We start from the raw sequence: 21880 nt of genomic DNA on the forward strand, positions 1-21880 counted from the left end.
ATAATCTGACTATCGTACAAAAACACGGATATAAATTTAATGCATTTGAAGCTCTCTAGTAGTAACATACAGTAAAAAGTGTAGCTACAAATATGAAGTCAGCTCAGTCGATCCTACTAATTATCATTTACAGACCTCCAGGGCCGTACTCTGAGTTTCTTAGTGAATTTGCAGATTTCCTCTCAAACCTAGTCGTTTCTGTAGACAAAGTGTTAATTGCTGGAGATTTTAATATTCATTTTGAAAACCCAGAAGACCCTCTGAGAACAGCATTTATGTCCATACTGGACTCGGTAGGAGTAAATCAGTGTGTAGTAGGACCCACTCATAAAGCAGGTCACACTTTAGATTTAATATTATCCTTTGAATTAAGTATAAGAAATATACTCACAATTCCACTGTCTGAAGTTATATCAGAACGCACAGCACCGTGCTACGGTATTAAACATACATTCACATCAACTGCCACACAGAGTTTTATCAGTAATCTTCCAGAGTTACCAACTTTGATTGGATCACCGTCTGACCCCACAGAACTCGATCAGGCGACTGAATATCACCGTAGAGTCAACATTTCATTATACCTTAGATAATGTAGCTCCAGTTAAAAGGGAAATTATTAGAGATAAGAAACTCGCTCCCTGGTATAACGACCACACACGCTCTTTAAAACAGAGCGATCGGAAATTAGAACTTAGCATCAAACTGAATTGTTAGTTTTCCAAATAGCATGGAAGGAGAGCATCCTGAACTATGGAAGAGCTCTCAGTGCTGCTAGATCGTTGTATCTCTCCACTCTTATAGAAAATAACAAAAATTATCCTAGATTTTAATTTAATATCGTAGTCAAATTAACTAAAAACAAGACCACTGCAGAAATCTCCACAACAGCAACATACAGTAGTGAAGACTTCATGAACTGTTTCAATAACAAAATCGTAAATATTAGGCAAAAAATTCAATCTTTGAAACCAGACAATTTAATTAATACAGATGATAAATTAATCACATCACATCAGAACCCAGAATACTTTACTCCCCTTGAAGAGAATGAACTGATTTCACTCATCTCCTCTTCAAAATCATCAACCTGTGTAGTAGATCCTGTACCGACACATTTTCTCAAGCAAATAGGCTGTGGGCGACAGTGGCAAGGAAAAACTCCCTGAGATGGTAATAGGTAGAAACCTTGAGAGGAACCTGACTCAACAGGGAACCCATCCTCATTTGGGTGAAACAAAAAGCAGTAAATGATCTGCATTTATACAGTGTGTAGGGTGGGAGGCAGTTCAGCTATAATAGCTGATGTTAATTGATGTTAATATGGAGTCCAGGTAGTTATTGACGACCCAGGTAGACTTGTAGGAAGTTCCAGTCCAGAACTATCGAACTGTCAAGTCTCCAGAGAAACAGTTGCCAACACCAGTCAAGGCCAGAACCATTTTCTAGGTAGAGAGAACCATCCCCAGACACCAGATGCATCCCAGAGAGACACACTGGGCATCCATGTGACGAGATCTTCAGCCAGAAGCGGGGCACCAGGATGGGTCAGACAGGTCCGGAGGGCAGAGAGAAAAATGCTTGGCTAAATAAATAGGTTTTTAGCCTGGACTTAAACACTGAGACTGTGTTTGAGTCCCGAACACTATTTGGAAGACTATTCCATAATTTTGGGGCTTTGTAAGAAACAGCTCTGCCCCCAGCTGTATTTTTCATAATACGCGGTACTGACAAGGAGCCTGCATCCTTTGATCGAAGTAGGCGTGGCGGTTCGTAAGATACTGGAGACACAGAGAGATCCTGCTCTGTAGCAGCTGCCTCAGTCTATTTGTGTTATTACTCTATTCTGCCCTTGTGAGTAACAGTATAGTAATGATGTCGCTGTTGATTATCTGTTCTTGTTCTTCTGAAAAAATAAATGTTTTTTTGAAGAACATTTAATAGGATGTTGTTTATTGCATGTATGTATGGTTTGCAAAACCTGGAAGTTTTTTTGTAATAGACCAGTATATAAAAGTAATTTAACTGTTTAATAGACATGGGTAGGTTTTTTTTTTTTTTTTTTTTTTTCTTACAGATTCACTGTAAAACATGAAAATAATAATAATCTATTTGTGAGATATAATTAACCCAACATTCTAGTTAAAATAAACCAACATATGGGTAGAACATTTGACCAATTTATGTGGTAGAATTAATCCAGCATTATAGTTAAATATGACCTAGCATTTGGGTTGAATATTTAACCCATCTTGCTGGGTTAAACAAATAACCCATTTTGCTGGGTTAAATTAACCCAGTATGTAGTTAGTCTAATATTTACCCAGCAGCTATGGTGCAGCCAGTCTGGGTTGTTTTTAACCCAGTATTCTTTAGGGTGTGTCTGACTCATCCTGGTGTCCGGCTTCTGGTTGGAGATCTCGTTGCATGGATGCCTCGTGTGGTGTGACTGGGGTGACTGGGGACAGTTTCACTTTTCCACAAAGACGGTCCTTTCCTTGGATGATGCAGACAGCTGTTCTCTAAGGACTTCAGTCGCTTAATAGTTTAGGACTGAAGTTTCATACAGTCTACGTGAGCCTCCAGGAACAAACTGGACATTTAAACCTAAACACATCTCCTGTTATACTGAACTTCCAGTCTCAAACAGTATGATGCAGATCAATCTCTGCTATCTATTTTCACCCAAATGAGGGGTGAAAATTTAATTAAATACACTATGTAAAGTGTGGAATTAGACAATGAATGGCTGGCCCAATTATTTGTCGGAGGAGAATCTAAAGCCGTATTTCACATGTAAACACAGCTGTCGGAAGACCATGGCTGTGTGTTGTGGGGAATGCGTACTATAAATCCACCCAAATACCCATCAAGACTACTTGATGAGCTCCACCGTGAGCGCTCAGGAATCTGCCGTATGAAGGTTTTTGCTCGTAGCTACCTTTGATGGCCGGGATTGGATGGCTGCATTGAGGAGGGAGTGCACAACTGTAGGGGTTGTGCAAAAGTTACCTGTCAGGGTGGATCCACATTGATTTTGCAGAAAAAGACAAGCAAGAAGGTGGTCTCCTATAATGGACCACAACTGGTGTCTGCAGAGGTCACTGATTTCTTAAAGGGAAAGGAAATAAAACATACTCGAGTCCCTGCCTATCATCCAGCCTCAAACAAAAAAAGCTGTTCAGATACTTAAACACTCACTCCTATAGGGTGTTTGCGAGAAACAGGGAAAGAAGATGTTTTCGCTTAAGCACAAACTGGCAAATTTCTTGATAATATATCAGAGTACACCTCATACTGTAACAGGAAAAACATCAGCCGAGCTGTTCCTTAAGCATCAAATTTAACGGGTTTTTCACTGCTGAAGCCTGATTTAGCAAAGTCAGCAAAAACAAAAGAAACAGCATGACCAAGCAAGACAAGTCATAAAATCCTTTGTCGAGAAAGAGCCAGTACGAGTTCTAAATGGTTGCATGCAACAGTGATTAAGCAAAAGGGTCCTGTAAGTTATCTCGTACAGAAAGGTCAGAGATGGCTCAATGTGCATGTGGACCATATGTTGCCAAGAAATGCTGCAGAAGGATCCACTATGCATGGTGTGTTATGGATCCCGAATGCAAGTGTCATAGATGACAACAAAGGACCATTGATCTTTCCTACAGTTGGTAACAGTTCCATGCCAGTCATTAAGCTTGAGAGCCCTGAAAACACAGAGAACTTGGCAGGAAAAGATTAAGGAAGTGAGTCATTGAGACAATGACCATTGTTAAAAGCGCTATATAAATAAAATTGAATTGAAGTGCGACCCCTGTTAGGGAAACTGTTCAGAGATATCCTCAAAAGATCCAAACTGCTCCAAAAAGACTGGAGTATTAAGTTACAGCATTGGAGATATTCTTTTGCTAATGCTTCAATAATCCTTAACCTTAAGGCCTCCCGCACCGATCGGTGCATAGGGCAACGAGTGTTCTCCATTGTGTTCGATTGGCAGCCGCGTTGATTGCGTTCATTGAAGGTTGCCGAGAGGGGTTGAGTGTTGGCTTGACGATAAACCTCTTAGTTCGTGATATGGTCCAGATAACTGATCCTCAGTATGCGTCGCAGGCACCGCTGATGGAAAGCGTCTAGCTTTCGGGCGACAGCCGCCGTCATCTTCCACGTCTCACTCGCGTACGTCACCATGGACGTTACGATGGAGTCAAGAAGACGGAGTTTGAGGGGAGTTCCAGATGGGACGAAGACGTTGAAACGCGGCAGACGCTTTGCCGATGTGACACATGAAGTCACGCACCGTGTCCCCGTCCGAGCTGATTACACTACCGAGGTATGTGAATTCCATCACTTCTTCCATGCAGTGGCCATTGACGATGAGTGGGACCTGCGCATGTGCGTTGCCAACCCGCATAACCTTAGTCTTCTGGTTGCTTATTCTAAGCCCGGCGTTGGCCGACTGTTGTTCCAGGATTGCGGTGAGGTTATTGAGGGCGTTTTAAGTCGGATCAAGTAGAACGATGTCGTCAGCGAATTCGAGATCAGCCAGAAGCTGTCCATCAGCCCAGGTAACTCCCAGCATCGCTTGGTCGATTGAATGACCCCTTGATGATTGAACCCTGCCCTACCCCTGTTTCTATGTTAAAGAAATCTGTCGTCCCCTCTTCTGTCCACAGGCAGCACTGGGAGCCCTGGTAGAGGTTGCGAAAAAGATTGATGTAACAGGCCGGTATTCCGTATGTTCAGGCAATCTTCCACAAGGTTTCGCGGTGGATCGAGTCAAAGGCCTTGACAAAGTCCACAAAATTTAGCGAAAGACTTTGCTGGTATTCTAGTGTCTGTTCAATCACCTGCCCTGGGGACAAAGATTTGCTCAATGCAGGAACGGCTACTTCAGAAGCCTGTCTGCTGCTTGCGGAGGCGCTCGTCCACTGCTCGTCGCAGGCGATTTAAAAGGACAACGGAAAGGTGACGATAAAGCCTCGTTTCCAGTCTTCGGGTACCGCTGCCGCCGACCAGCACGTGTTAAAAAGGTTTGTCAGAGCATTGACAACGGTGTGTTCGCTGTTCATGAGTAGTTCGGGTGGAATCCCATCAATGCCGGCCACTTCACCACTCTTGAGGGTACAGATCGCCAGTTCCGCTTCTGCTGTAGTAATGGGGTCGAGGCTGACAGGTAGATCAGACAAAGGGGTGAGAATGCCGGGGTCAAAGACTGTGGTTGGCTCTGGTTGGTTGAGGACTTGCTAAAAGTGCTCCACCCAACATCGGTCCTGTGCTTCTTGCGTAAAAAGTGGCTTGCCGTCTAGGTCTTTAATCGGCACCCCTCATCCCATAACGGAGCAAGCGAGCTCTCGAACTATGTGGTATAGCATTTATAATATAAATGGTATAGTCGTTTCGGCTGCTTTCTGCGCCTCGACACCCTTGCGGTCTATCCACTTTTGTTTGTCTCGTCTGCAACTTCGTTTGACTCGATGGTCCAGGTCGCTGTACCTCGCCTCTGTTGTTTGGTGAGTTGCATCATCACACGCCTGGTCCCGGTCTTGTTTTGCGCGGTGTCGTTTGTCAATCAGTGTCCAGGATCGGCCCTGGATCCAACGCTCCTTGAAGGTGCCACGATGGCGACCAATCGTTGCCTCCACAGAGGCAACGAGTGTATCCCGAAATTGTGCCCACTGTGACTCAAGGTCGTCAGATGGGGTAAGCAGGTCGAAACGTTTCTGTAAAGACTGTAACGTTGTATTGTTGGGCTACGTCCGGGTCTTGAAGGCGGGCGACATCAAACGGTTTTAGCCGTGGGGCAAGGGCAAACTGGCGCTTGAGGCGGATATGACAGGCTGCATCAAGGAGGAAGTGGTCGGTGCCAACGTCGGCGGCTCTATAGCTGCGCACATTGAGGAGGGACGACCGCCAGCGCTTCGAGATACAGATGTAGTCGATTTCGTTGTGTATGCCTTGAGCTATGGGAGCTTTCCACGTTGCCCTGTGGATCTTTTTATGCGCAAAGTAGGTGTTGCCAATCGCCATTCCGTGTGCTGCACAGAAGGTCATAAGACGCATACCGTTGTGCTTAGTTGCCGCCGCCGAACCGTGTGGGCCGATTATGTGCTCAAATGTTCGCCTCTCAGGGCCGATTTGAGCGTTGAAATTGCCAGCGAGGATGACAAGGTCGTGCCGCGGGGTACAGCGAAGCCCGGTTGCCAGGTTGTCGTAATTGGAGACCTTATCCGTGTCGGCGGCATCTTCCGTTGGAGCATAAGCTTGGATGAACATCAACTTCGCATGTGAACCTTATAGTCGCGCAGAGACAATTCTGTTGGAAACGGGACACCAGCCGAGTAGGGACGACGCTGCTTGACATGAAAGCATAATGCCAACCCTGCGGACGTGGCCGGTGGCGTGTCCGGAGTAGACAAAGGTCTTGCCATCAATGGTCATGTTTCCACTGTCTGTCCATCAGGCCTTGCTGAAACCGAGGATATCTAAGCGGCATCGGTCGAATTCATTCGCCAGTTGTGCCAACTTTCTTGTTTGAAAAAGAGTTCGGACGTTCCATGTCGCTAGTCGAGAAAAAATAATATTTATTATTATTATTATTATTCAATAATAATAATGATAATAATAATAATGATAATAATAATTTATTTTATGTTTTGTAATACTGTATATTAAATGTTTGGTAGCCATTGGAGGTTTTTCTGTTGTTCAGGAAGACCTTTACATTTTAAACCATGCCCACATGTTTGTATGTATGTGACCTTTGTGTGAGTGTGAGTTCTCAGTAAACAAAGAAACTTGAGAGTATGTGTCTGTCATTGATCTTCTATATCCAGTTTCCTACCGCAAAATATTAAACTACTTTTAGCTTTCTTTTTTTATTTAACATGAATTTATCTTCATATATATTTAAGATTGTGTTTATATGTTTCATACTTCAAAAAAGAAATACAGAGTGCTTTTATGTTTAAATTTCCATCAGCAAATAAGTTTTTTTCCTGTTCTTCTATGGATTTTTTAAAGTATTATTATTTCTTTATTTATTTTTTTTTGTTTTACTCTTGACTAATCGGGGCTTTTTGGGGGTCTTAACTAGGGTTGGGTATCGTTTTTTTTTTTCCGATACCGGTGCCAAATCGATACTTTTAAAACGGTAACGGTGCCAAAACGGTGCCTGAACCGATACTTTACAAAAGCCACAAAATGATGGTGGATAACTCAAGAATACATTTTTATTGAACAAAAAATGTAAATGCTTAATATTTAACAATATTTTAAAAGTTTAAAGTATATATGAATATATAAGTTGTTACGTTCCAAGACGTAATTATTTTTATTTGTAATATTGTGTGTATATGTAATCTGAGTTTTGCCGTGTTTTGGTTTTCTCTCTCATTCTCTTTTCTCTCGTCCACCTTACTGCAAAGCTTAATGAAGTTCAGCTGTTGGTAATTGCCATCATCCACCATTGGCTTGTCCTGATTCCTGATTGGCTACTGAAGAAGAGACTTTGGAAATAAAGCTGGAGACTTTGTATGAAGCGCTCTCTCCTGCCTACTCTGTGCTGCCCTGCCACCAGAGACTGTTTCTTCTCCTGCCCCTGAGCTTAGTGTGCGTGCTATTGGTTGGTTTGTTGCTTGTGTGTTCCCCTGCGTTGGGACTTCTAGAGGTGTTGCAGTGTCCTTGTTGTAATTTCACTCTGTATGACCTTACCAAACATTGCCAAAAATCTAAGACTTCTCTTTATAATAAACTGGTTTACTTTGTTGGAGCAGTAGGGAGGTGGACGCCATTTGTTTTTGACCCAAGTTTCTCCTGTTTTTGGTTAGAAAGGGAGTAAGGTAAGACTTCTGTCGTTTGTTTTAATTTCTTTGTGAGACTAGATAGTGTCCCTCTGTTAAGTTAGCTCTGTTATGTTTATTTTGGCCTGGTTCCCCTCCTGAAGTATGATTCGCTCCCCTTCATCATTGAACTTCTTAAATAAAACTCTCTTTTGTTAATTACCAAGTTAGTGTGGTCTTTTTCTGGAGAGCTGGGACTGGGGAGAAACAGTTAATTTGTTGTTGTTTTTTTCCCTAAGAGTTTGCTTTTGTCGATTTCTTTGTTACCTCCTCTCTGACCCTAGACCAGAGACAAGTGTAACAAAGTCCTGTTGTAGTACTACTAGTAGTAGCTGGAAAGCTATAATTATAAACAGAATTCATGTTACATTAGTATTTTACAAATTGACCATTTGTTAGCATGAATGCAAGATTTGCATTTTGCAATTAACATTACATTAGCCAGATAGTGCCAGCTGTTGTCTGCAGGCTGTCAAACACGGTGCATCCCTCTGCTTTTAAGTTTATTTCTTGTGCTCTTAAATGTTTCCTTAGATTTGACGTGTTTCCCCCTTTACACGGAACGGCTGTAAAACATTTGCTGCACATCGCGGTGTCCGAATCCTTTCTTGTGAAATATAGCCACACTTTCGACCGTTCAGTTTTAGGCATTTTAATGAAAGTTTAATTTAGCAAGCTAGCAAGATAGAGAGAGACCGCTTGCTGCCATCAGAGCAAGTGTAAAGTTAGCTGCTGCATTCACGCGCATCTCGGATGGTCTTATTTCCTGATGATTCGTGCTTTTAATTTTTTTATAATATCTAATATAATATATCTAAAACTTTTAATCTAAAAAAATATATGAATCCAGAGAACAAATATTTTAATCGACAGTTCAGGCATTTAAGTGGCACCGAAATTCGCGTTCTGTTTCGGTCCGGTACATACCGGTTATATAGGTTTTCGGTACCCAACCCTAGTCTTAACATGCTCAAATTCTAATGAAAATCAGCAGCTGGGCCCTGGAAGTGGCACATGCTCTTTACAGCGCCCCCTGGATAACTCTTGCTGCACAGCTCACACACTAATGCACGTATACATGTAAACCCTGGCCGGCATTTAGAACAATTTTCGCGCTGCATGTCATTTGGTCTAATTCACAGAAAGTCAGTTAAGTTGTTTGAAAAACGCACCCAATGGAATTTGATATACTCGTCCCAAGAAATGTATACGATCGTCACCAAAGTGGGTCTACGTGATCTAAAGACACTGAGGATGCGTAGGGAGCCCTTAAACCTATGGTGAAATGGAAAAGGGAAAGTGACTGATAAAAATCTGTGTAAATTGAGTAATTAAACTCAAATTTTTAAATGTTCAATTATTTTATTTGTTTTTGTTTTTTTTAGTTTTATGTTACGAAAAAAAACCTGATCACATGGACACGACTAGTGTCAGTTTCAGCCATATCACCACCAACTGGCAGCAGAAAGTCTTTACTTTTATCTCAAATGTTTTGTCTGTGATGTTTGGCTGATTTGATTTAAAATTAGTCTCTAGATTTAAACTGTAAAAGAATTAGTGGTATCTCTAATGTTGTTGCAATGGTGCAGATTTAAAATAAGGACATAATAGAAGAACTAATAGTTAATGTTTTTATACTGTATGTTAAGAGGGGAAAATCCTAATGTTCCAAAATGTTGTACCTAGAAAGAACAATTAGTTGTGATGAAGTCTGCTTATTTTCATGATTGTGTGATGCTCAAGCGGCTCACAACATTCTTTTTAAATCATTAGCCCGTTGCCTTGACATGGCCTTACCCTGAGTCCTGCAGTACTAAACTACGTCCACTAGATGATGCTCTTTCCCCTTAATTTTGTAATATGGCTTTATGTGCCCTTATATACTGTACAGTATATATACTAATATAGTAATTTCATTAGACCCAAACTAGCATAAGTATTTTGCAGCCAGTTTTATCTGATGAAACATAACGATACAGAGAGTTCTGACAGTTGTACAGACAAAACCTTTCTTCTATTTACACAGACTCCACATCCCATACATTTCCTTTGTGTACAATTGCTGATTGCAGTTCATTTACTACTTTGCAAATAAAAGTATTGCCCCCCCCCCTTCCCCCCTTGTATCTCATCCACCAGTGAAAAGGGACCGTTATTAGTAGCTGTGTGTAAGTGAGACCAGTTCTCTGGAGTTCAGGGTCTCTCACTTGCAATGACGCTTGTTCTCATGTTTCAGTTTGATTTCCTCCCATGTGCGTCTTCTCTTTACACTGACATGTTTTTGATATAACCCTTGTCTCCGCTCCCGCCCTGCCACTTGTGACTGTGTTTCCTGACTGTGTGCAGGTGTTTAACCCTTCGTTAGTCTCACACTCTCCTGCACCATTGTCTTATTGTGACTCCATGTCGTTAAGTCTGAGTTGTGATTTCCTGTCTAGTACTTCCTGCTTTTTATCTTCACTCATGGATCACTTGGGTTTAATGTTGCCTGCTTGTGTTCTGATCCTGTGTACAGATGATGATGATGATGATGATTCTGCTACGGTTCTCCAATGCTCCTTTTAGACATGCACGGGGTCGGGGTTGTGTCTGAATGTCATTTCTTTAAAATAATCCGGAAATCATAGGAAACAAGTCTGAATGAGCACGAGGAACATTTACACATGAGCATGCACACCATTACAATGTACTGCCATGGCACGTACTACATTTACTGTACACTGTACGGAGGCAAATGATCATGTCAGTCCATGAAACGGCACAGGAGAAACCGCAGGTCGTGTTGCCAGATTGGGAGTTTCTTTTCTCCTATCGGGTGACTTTAAATACTGTAATAAAAAGCAGGAAACGAATTCTAGGTTTGGCAACCAAAAGTGAGGTGAAATAGGGACAGCTGCGTATGGAACATGTCTTACGTTATTAATGCTGTTGACGTTTTGTCAAACATTTGTATTAAAAAAGCACAGAACATGTGTCTCGGGATAGTGACTGTTAGTGAGGACTTAAAAGCAAACACAACAGAACTAAAGCATCTGTCAGAAACTCAGTGTGTGTGTGAAACAGTGTGTGTGTGTGTGTGAGAGAGAGAGAGAGAGAGAGAGAGAGAGAGAGCATGTGCTTGTAAGATCTGCCATGTTAGTGAAGGAAAAGCATTTTTGTGAATTCTCATACTTCAGTCACGGTTGGTGAATTAATTATTTAATTTTTATATCCAATCAATCTGGCAACCCTGGACTACACTGTATGTCATAAGACGCACAAGAGAGTAGAATCTCACAAAAATGGTAGATATTCTCGTGGTTTTCTCCCTCACAGTCACGCGTTTGTCTGAATGAAGCCGTAAGGATCTTTTACATAGAATGGAGGCGTTTCTGAATGACAGAAAGTTTTTATGGATTGATGACCCAAAATGTTGCGTATCCCATGTCTGAAAAAGGGCTCAAACCTCTCGTACATCTCGTGTTATCTGTAAAGAACCCAATTACTTAAAATCCTTTCATTATTGCAGGCAGAAAATTTCCCTCTCGTTTACTTTCTGTGAAAAAAAATTATTGAAAAATTTCAGAAGATATGAAATAAATATTTACAAATTTATGAAGCTCTAAGAGTTTTGCAGAGATCATTCACAGATCATCTTGTCGTACAAAATAATATAATGTATTACAAAATGTCAAAGGTCAAAATGAGGTCACAAGTTTTTATTTTTTCAAAGATTTAGTCTGATTTTTAGTGATTAAATATGAGTCTAAATTGTAAAAATATATTTCTGGTGGCACAAACAATAAGGAGCATGAAGATTTTTTTCATAATTGTTTTTTATTTTTATTTTTTTATAATTATATTATGATCAACCCCAGATCATAACACTGTCTCCAGAGGCTTGTACAGTGGACACTATGCATGATGGGAGCATCGCTTCATGTCCTTCCCTTCTTACCCTGACACGCCCATCACTCTGGAATAGGATCAGTCTGTGCCAGTATTGGCCAAGCATGTCAGAGTAGGAAATTAACACTAAGTAATTAAATTTTGGTCCTACTTTTAGGAGTAAGAGCAATTTAACATTCTTAAAATAAAAAACAAAGAGCTCAAAGTGTTAACCAAGGGGAGGGATGTTTTTCAGAGCTACAGGGGAGATTTGAGGGGTCTTGGTAAAGTTGTGGTAGGCCCGCACACAACGTTGACTTTTACCCTAAACCTAACCCTACTCGGGCTTTGTGCGGGATCCTGGAGCCACGGTCATTTCCCCAAAACCTAACCCAGCCAGTGCCACCCGACTGAGTTGGACTCCTACCTCCAGCAAAATGTAGGAGAGCTCCGGAGGTGTCTTAACTGGTTAAGAAAAGTGAGGAAATGGCGTTCAGACTGAGACACACACATATGAGAGACATTTTAGTAACATTGCTTGACATGGAGTTAATAAAAGATACGTTTGGACAAAAAAATTATCCTTTTTTTTGTATGTAACTAGTCCATTAACAAACACTTCGTATGCCGTCTCCTCAGGTAACATATCGTTCTTTTAATTATTGCTTTACATTTAACTCCTTCCTCCACAAGCAAAACACACTCATCTTTTCTCCAGTTTCTCTTTCCTTTCAAAATAATTCGGATCAGATTATGACGGTCCTACACAGCTCTATTAAAGGGGCTTTAAACAGTTGTGATTGGAGCAGTCTGCTTAGGATAACGTCATGCAGTGAGTCACACGGTGTGTCTGTGTGTATAAAGCTTTCACATAACTGCCGCCGATTTCACCATTTCACTTTTCCACCGTTTGAAACTACAAATCTGTAGCAACACCCACTATAACGTGCAGCCTATTCCCAGTGTCATGAAAAGTGAGGTCACACTCTTTCCTAGGAGCAGTCTCACTCCTAACTGAAAGTAAGAGTAGGAAGCTTCATAAATAACTTTTATGTCCACACTGAGGTAGTAATATTTTCAGTCCTAAATTAACTTTGAGTGTGATTCCTAGGAGTCATTCTGAGACGCTTAATTAATACGTTCCCAGGACATGTCCGACTTGGTTGTGACAAGTTTTCAATTCAGCAAGTAATTTAACTCAGCTTTCCTAAAATCACAGTTTATATATGATTAAGTTGGGGGTGGGGATTACTTTCTCACATTCAGCCAGTTAGATTTGGAAAGCTTTTTTTCCCTTAATAATGAAATCATCATTTCAATTGCATTTTGGCTTTACTTAAAATGAGTTTGATAATCTCAGTCAATTAAGTGTGACAAATATGCAAAAAATACACAAATTCAGAAATGCTTTTGTACGACACTGTAGATCTTTATGGAGGAAATTGCAGTTCTGCAGCAGAATTGAATAACACAGTAACAGACTTTAGACGGTAAAATGTACTAAAACAAAAATCAATAAATAAACCACACATACATATTGTGTGTCTGTATCTTCAGCTATAATCTGCAGTAAGTAGACATGCATGTACATTTATACTCTATACATACAGGCAAAAGTCAAGTCAAGTGGTTTTATTAACATTTGTAACCTATCCCTCTGGTACAGTACACGCGGTCCCCAGGTGTGCGGTGCTACATGAGCAAGACCACAACATACCACACAAAGCTAAATTTAACGGCTATATAAGATAGCATAAAGTGCATGTGTGCAAAGTGCAAAATTACTACCAAAAACAGGACAGGTCTGTGCCGAAGTGTAGACGTTCCTATTATGAACAAGGGCAGAAGGATATTATAATATAGTAATGATAGTAAACCTAATCATAAACACGACCAGCTGTGCAGGTGAGTACAATATGTTGGTTATAGTATTTAATCAGCAGCAAACTTTTATTTTCTCCTCCAGGTGATCGCCAAGGAATTTGGTGCTCTTGACGAACTCCACAGAGGAGATGTTGATGTTCAGCAGAGAGTGGACATTTCATACTCTTCTGAAGTCAACCTCTTTAGTTTTTCAACTGAAATCAGCATTCAAACATGCAAATTCTTCTCATGCGTCTTCTTGTGTGAGTGCCAGAAGAAGGGTGGTAGTGATGGCATTGTCTCTTTTTTGTCGACATATCATTCGTCACACCGTCACAGGTTGTGGTTGTTAATGCCTTACCATGTCATAGCACGTCCCAGTGTGTATATGTAGTGGAGCTGTTGGATTTAGCAACTTCATCAATGCACTAGCTGATATAGCCAGTCACTTTTGCTTCATGTTGTTGGAGTAACATGTACTAGTCAGTGTGCTGAAGAGCCGAGCTGGCTCCTGCCTCAGATCCAAGTGGGACTCTGAACAGCTAGGGCTATGTGTTTCTGAGCATTAAATGCTATGGGTTTTTAACCAGAAGGTCTGGGGTTCAAACCCCAGCATCACCAGGCTTCCACTTGAGCAAAGCTCTTAACCCTAGCTGCTCCAGGGTGCAGTGATGATAAGGGTGGGCTGGATTGGTGTAAAGCACTGACACAGGACTCTGGAGTGATATACAGTATCATGCTTCACTATCTGTGAGTCTGATGAATGAATCCGGGTTTGTTGAAAACCAGGGGAACGCTACAGAACCTCTGGTCTTCTTAGCTTACCCAAAGGTGACTTGATAATATTAATGCTACAGCATCCAAGAACATTTTACACAATTGCATGCTTCCATTTTTGTGGCAACAGTTTAAGGAAGGTAATTTCTAGTTCAAGCATGACAACAACTCTATTAGCACATGATTTGAGAGGTTTCTTATTAGGGAGCTCTGACCTCAACTGCACTGAACACTTTTGATCCACAGGTCCATCAGTTCCTGACTTCACTAATACTTGGGGATGAATGAGAACAACATGGTTTTGGAACTGGAGGAACAACAAGCTCATAGTGTAGGTGTGATGGTCAGGGTGCACATAATTTTGGTCACATTGTCTATAATTGTTGAAAATTTAAATTAGCACCCAAAGTTTCTTGACAGAACAGGATGCAGAAATAGTGTTGCTTCCTAAAGTTCCAGTTTCTCTGGCAGTTGTGCGTACTGTGCTTCACCTTTACTGCATCCACAATCTGAACTGAAGTACACGGTAGTTACTTCCTGGATTCTTCTCTTACTGTACACACACATTTACATAAATATTGTTCAATGAAGAAATGAGGTTTTGCATTTTTCTGGTGCATCGATGTTTGAAAATGAGCCATCAAAGACCCTGAGTGTTTTTTTTTGTCACTAAATTGAAGTCACGTGGTACAGCCTTTTTACCATCTCGAGCAACTCTTTAAAAGGAAAAAAAGAAAAGCAGAAGAGCGGCAGAACGCGAAACTCCGCCCACTTTTTAAACCTTTCACTTCCTCCACCATTTAAGCTGAAATCTCCCAGCTCATACACACTTCTCTCTCTGTCCGTTGCTCTGTCTTTCTCTTCTCCTTCTCCCCTGTTGTCCACTTAATCAGCAGCTCGAACCGGAACCGGATCCGAACCCCGCCCCGCCTCCAGCTGCAGGTACAGTGAGCCTCTGTAAACCGCTGTGAGGGCATCTAAAGCCTTATCAGCTATTTGGACGTGAAAGAATTCTGCAAATGAATGACTAACAGATGTTTAAAACCTTTGAATTAAAAATGTGTAGAAATTATGTTTTTCGGTGTTAAAAAAGTCTTACTGGTGAATATTTTTAGGTTTTAGGGTGAACAGCCAAGAGTCATGCGCTGTTTGTGAAATCGGTACATAGGTTACGTTTTTGACTCTCAGAAAATAATGTGTCTGTAGTACCTTTATTGCATCATACCTTGAACGGTGCGTGTGAAAGATAATACTGTGAGTTTAATCAGTTTAAAGTTCAATATAACTACATTTCCATTTGGAAGATGGAGAGTAACTCAAGGTACCAGAATGTACTTTTGCATATAGTTTACATGATACCATGAGTACCATCGAGGGTACCCTTAGAAGTCAATCATGTACCTTAAAGGTATACATAGGAACCTTAAATTTGAACATGATGGATTTTTGATGGTATCATGTCAGCAGCAAGAAAAGGTACCAGTTGGTTCCTTTAGTTCTGAGAGTGCTGGCAGAATAACCAAATAACTGATTAATTTGTGTAAAAGTGTCGAGTTTAATAGTCAACAGGTCAGTGGATACATGGCTCTACATTTGAAGAAAAATTGTAGTTGCAAACAAACAATCATCAATGACACGACCTCCTTCGAGCTTCGCCTTTTTTCTTTAACTCTTAATGCTTCCAAAAATGGTGTGACGTTAAAGGTCACGCTGCAAAAACCCTGAAGTGAGAGCTGTGGTGAAAGACCTAGATAATATCTGCATCATGATAAGAACATCAAGAGAACATTCTTATGGATAGCAGCACCAGAAGAACTCTTGCTGCAGTGAAGTTTAGCCAAAATGATGTACCTGATGCTTTAAGGGTTTAAAGATCAGCCATTAGCATGATCATGCTGTTAAGGACGCGCGGACACGTCTCGGTTTGTTCGTTTGCGCGATTGTTCAGTAGGATGTGGTTTAACTGAAATCTCACACTCGCCTTTATTAGCACCTTATTGTATCTTGTGAGAATTATTATATGTAGATGATAGAGATCAGCTCGCAGAGAAAGTTATTCGAAGGTCGCAACGTTCTAACAACATCCTAACAACGTTCTGTCTGCAAAACGTTGAACATCGTGGAGGTGTTGCATGACCTTGTTCTCTCAGTGACTGTTCCAGCTTTGACGATGAAGAAGAACACGTTCTTCTCTGACGTCCGGAAGTTCTCTTGAGACCTCGTTTAACACCATGATCAGAGACAAGAGTCTACTGCGAGAACAAAGAGAGACGAGGATGCAAAGGAAAAAAAAAAAAAAAAACTAAATGCACCAGCATCCTCTTTCTCTTTCCTTCCTCTATTTCATGCAGTTGTGATGAAGCAGAACGAAGCTCTCTGGATAACCAATCCATGATAAGAAGCCTTTAAACATATAAAACTCATTAAATGTTTTTAAGTGTGTTTAAAGAATTTTCTGTTGCAGTCTTATGTGAAAAAGACTGACTCGCCCTGCTCCGCACGTCCTCCTTCCCCTCATTAACATTTCGGCCATCTTGACGGTGCGCTTCCTTTTTAAGACATTTCCTGTGTAACAGTTTTACCGCACTGAGCAGAAAAAAACAGCACATTCATGCATCAAGTGCATCTGCAACTAAAATGAACCTGATTTGGTCCACCATTTACTTACTTTATACAACTGTCAGTGTGGCCGGAAGTTTGTGCACCCTTCGATATAATCACAAAACAAATTCTCGTTCCCTCCCAAAGACAATACTGAAAAACTTATATACCATTATACCATGATATACCATTTTCCTCCTGTCTCTTGTCTTTCATGCACAATTACAAGTTGCTCTGTTCCTCTAAGAGAAGCCTTAAGGTCTACACAGAACCCTAAAACTGATTTCCGTTTTTTTTATTTCCTTGGAAGCAATAAACACTTACATATCTTTAAAGAACCGTTAAAGAACCCGTTGTGGGTTGCGGTCCCATCACTGGTTACATGCATGAAAATAAAGAGCAGATTATTAGTGTAGATCTGTTTTTAATGATTTAGCCTGTGGCTTTCATCACACACACTTATCTATACTGTTATAATAATCTGAATGTCTTTCAAAGGTGAATTCTATTGTGACAGTAAACCATGAAACCATTAAAGGATGTTAACGACGCTGCAAATGACATTCACTCCACAGTGCTGCTGTAATGTAGACGTTTAGATCTTTGAAGTGTAAAAAATTCAGTGTTAGAGATCTGATGCGCTTTATCACGAGAATCAGCTCATTTATGTTCATCTGAGTCAGAATCAGAGTCGAATTGATTTTTTTGATTTGTTTGGTTTCACACCGATTGTAATGCAACTGAACAAAAATGCTCTAAGAGCTAAAATGTCTTCTAAAAAAACATTCTTTAATTCCCTGGTTATAAATATACAAATGAAAAAAAAAAAAGAACGTTAAATCTACTGTATATGAAATGTGTGTAAACAGCACAGAAATCTTAGCAGCATCAAGTTTATAGAAGAATCACTCAAGAAATGATTCAATCATAATTTATATATAACAGTTGTATCATATTTAGTTTTATAACCAGCATTCACTCGCTTCAGTGAGTCGAATCAGAGTCACTTGAGTTCGCTTAAAAGTGAACTGAGATGCAGAATGAGATCCTTGAGTTCTCTCTCAGATGAGAAAAGAACTGAATTGAGGACAAGAACATACCGCTCACACACGTGTGAGAAAGGGATTTAAGATTTAAGATCTGATCTGCTCTCCTGCTCTCTAACGCTCCGGCCTCGTCTCCGTCTCCGCAGCTCATCATGTCCAGGAAAGTCGTCAGAACCAGCAAGTTCCGCCACGTCTTCGGCCAGGCCGTGAAGGCAGACCAGTGCTACGATGACATCAGGATCTCCCAGATGACGTGGGACAGCAACTTCTGCTCCGTCAACCCCAAATTCGTGGCCATGATCGTGGACGCCAGCGGAGGAGGAGCCTTCATCGTCCTGCCACTCGGCAAGGTGAGTCGACACATAAGAATATATCATCTTGGCATGCACTTTGTTAGGGACACCCCTACACCTGCTGAGTCATACAGATCTCTAATCGGCCAACCATGTGGCAGCTGCATGAGGCATAAAATCAAGGTTTATCACATCAAACCTCAGAATTGAAGGAAAAGTCTGATCTCTGTGACTTTGTGCCAGTTGGTGATGGTTTGAGTATTTCAGGCCAGTCTGAGCTCTTTTACACACTCTTTACTCACAACCGTGGTGAGCAGAAGAGCATCTCAGCTTGAGACATGAGACACCACATGAGACACACTGAGGTGGATGAGCTGGAGACCACATCATGTCCCTCTGCTGTCAGACCAGAACAGCAGCCTGAGGTGCCCAATCCAGACTCATGGAACAGACCGGGTGATTATTTATCTCTAAGCTTCACCTGTGCAGTTTGGTTGAGTTGGTGTTTGGCAGTAAACACATCCTGATCCCCGTCCACTGGGTGACTGACTGAGAGAAGGTTCAGCCTAAAACATATGTGGGACGATGTTTTGACATTTTATTTATGTATTTGAGGAAACGTGTCAGTGCCAGTGTCTGTTCAGATCTCTAGAGGAAGTTCATTCCACCAGCAGCCGTGACAATCACACATATGAGACTTTTTCTTCATTTTTGCTTGATGTGAATGTTCGCTAAATAAAACTCTTGGGTTTAATTTCTGCTTGATGTTGCTGTCACGTCATTAGATCCCTGCATTAATGTACAGCTGTTCCTAATAAAGTGCCACATGGTATATCGTGCTGCTCCTAGGTCGGGTTTTGCACTTGTTCCTGTACGTTCTTCTCTTTTTTTCTTAATTTAACACACACTTCCTGATTGAGACATTATTCAGTTCAGTTCAGCAGCAGGAGCCGAGAGCGAAAAAAACTAAACCAAAAACACCAATTAACATTTTATATAAATAAATAAATAAATAAATAAATAAATAATAATAATAATAATAATAATAAAGCATAAGGAGATGTTTAAATAAAAATTAAACTCAGGTTTGTAAACTCGACTTGTGATATCTGAGCAAACTGAACCGCACACGTGACATCAACCTCAGGTTTGAATTTAAAAAATGCTCCAGCTCTGTTCAATGAGTCGAATCATCTGAATCGACTCACCAGTGAATCAACTCTTTCAGCTCACTTCTACTTTTTTCTAAAAACAGACAAATTAATTAATCAGCTTGTTCTTCACTAGCAGAAACTGATTGTGACATCATGCTCTACTTTTAAATAAAATTAAATTACAGTGCATTGTATTTTGCTATTTTTTTATTTATTGATTTATTCAAGAAGAAGAAAAAAAGAAAGATGAATCAAAAGAGTCGACGCCTTACTCGATTCATTTCAGGACATATTCATGCAAATCAGGAAGTCAGGTTTCTTCATCACACATCATCAGAACTTTCATCTCTCTCTCTCTCTCTCTCTCTCTCTCTCTCCTCACACACACACTTTTTTGCCATATTTGGGCACTTTGTGTATCTGCACGTCTGCACAGGATGTGGTGACAAGCAAGCAGATCGAGTGTGTGAGCAAAAGAGCAGCCGCCTGTTTCAGAAATACACACGTATGTGTGTGTGTGTGTGTGTGTGTGTGTGTGTGTGTGTGTGTGTGTGTGTGTGTGCATGCTGTAGCTCTGAAGGGCAAGGCACCTTAAAAAAAGGAGAACAAAAAAAGAACTAAAAAAAAAAGTTGATACTGCGAGGGTTTTTGTCTTTAACAGTTAAAACCTGAGCTCAAACCTTTTACATCATATTTATAATTATATATAAAAATAACAATCATATAGAGATCAAATATCCATGATCATGATATCTCAGGAGAATTATAGAGGCATAATTTATCATTTAATGAAAGCTGATTTTTTTAAGCTGATTTTCTATTTCTCTATATCTACAGTGTGTTTGTCTGGTTAACTTGTGTATGTTCTTTTCCCCCTTTAGACATCATTCACCTTCAATTACATGAAAATCTAATACATTTATTTATATATTTAGGCATTTAGCAGACAATCCTTTCCTTTGTAGTGACTTACATAAAGTGCTTTGAAGTTTTCCTTACACTGGTTACTAGGCTACTAGTGCCCTAGTTAGAACCCTTACTTGTTCTTTTGGCCACGCCTAGAAATTATGAACAGTGGGATGCAAGTGTCCAAACTGGGCCCCTCGTCCACACCCACCCCCACACCACGTCCCCCCTCTGATACGACGTGACAATATTTTATCAAAACACAGAGAAGTCATTTACGTTCAGTAGACTCTGTGACAAAAATATTCCTTCTTTTTTATCTTAAAACACAACAAGGTGATGGAGTGACATCAGCTCATAGGGGGTTTAAATTAATCAATCAGTTTAGTCTTTAAGGGCAGCGATCATCAAACTACTGTGTAGATTGTTCAGAGAACTAAAACACTCTGTGTGTGTGTGTGTGTGTGTGTGTGTGTGTGTGTGTTTGGGACATTTTAGGAATAACAGAGCCACAGTTTTAGACTAAAAAAGGTCTAAAATATTTTTTGATCATGTAAGTACATGTGGATTGTGTGGTCAGTTATATAAATCTGTAAATAAATGATGGCACTTGATCCCCATTTAATGGTCCATTAGAGGTCATTTCCCAGGACCTGGATCAGGGTCATCTGTACCCTTTGACCCCTGCCCCACCCTACATTCGCCCCCTTAAATACTGCACCTTAAATAGAACCTTGTTGAATTTGAAGAACCCTTTAACCATTTTAAAGTCTTACACGCTGAAAACGACCCTCACACCCTCATGTGGTTCTTCCTCAAGCATCTCACTGTGTGAGATGGGATTTTCAACAGAGACTTACAACTGTAATGGTCAGGGGTGCACATACTTTTGTCCATAAAGTGTATATATCGTTGCCCCAGTGATAAACTAAATACACAAACACAATGCAGTGAGCAGCATGCTGTAACTTCCGCTTTATTCAGGGTTCATGAAAGTGCATCTACAAATACACACACACACACACACACACACACACACACACACACACACACACACACACACAGTGTTTAACAGGGTTGGTGGCTGACATGGACACTTGTTATCAGTTGACCAAGTTCCTCTTATCAGCTGCTTTTTGTGTCTTTCACCTTCTCTGTCTCACCCTCTCTCTGTCTCACCCTCTCTCTGTCTCACCCTCTCTCTGTCTCACCCTCTCTCGGTCTCACTCTCTCTCTGTCTCACTCTCTCTCTCACTCTCTTTCTGTCTTACTCTCTCTCCATCTCACCCTCTCTCTGTCTCACTCTCTTTCTGTCTCACCCTCTCTCTGTCTCACTCTCTTTCTGTCTCACTCTCTCTCTCCCTGTCTCACTCTCTCTCTCTGTCTCACCCTCTCTCTATCTCACCCTCTCTCTGTCTCACTCTCTCTCGGTCTCACCCTCTCTCTGTCTCTCTCTCTCTCTGTCTCACTCTCTCTCACCCTCTCTCTGTCTCACTCTCTCGGTCTCACCCTCTCTCTGTCTCACTCTCTCTCTGTCTCAC

General features: G+C 40.9%; 1 protein-coding gene and 1 pseudogene across 1 annotated transcript in view; one reads left to right on the plus strand and one right to left on the minus strand.

Annotated features, from left to right (window-relative positions):
• Positions 1 to 5685: 5685 nt before the first annotated feature.
• Positions 5686 to 18140, minus strand: LOC128544914 (craniofacial development protein 2-like; annotated as a pseudogene).
• Positions 15121 to 21880, plus strand: part of coro1a (coronin, actin binding protein, 1A) — an 11355-nt gene continuing 4595 nt past the window's right edge. Inside the window, exons 1-2 of the mRNA XM_053514642.1 lie at positions 15121 to 15281; positions 18133 to 18336. Of these exons, the coding sequence (XP_053370617.1) occupies positions 18139 to 18336 (198 nt within the window). The 5' untranslated portion in view covers positions 15121 to 15281; positions 18133 to 18138. The remainder of the gene's footprint in view (positions 15282 to 18132; positions 18337 to 21880) is intronic.

The sequence above is a fragment of the Clarias gariepinus genome, chromosome 16 (genome assembly GCF_024256425.1).
Source record: "Clarias gariepinus isolate MV-2021 ecotype Netherlands chromosome 16, CGAR_prim_01v2, whole genome shotgun sequence".
NCBI classification, from domain to species: Eukaryota; Metazoa; Chordata; class Actinopteri; order Siluriformes; family Clariidae; genus Clarias; species Clarias gariepinus.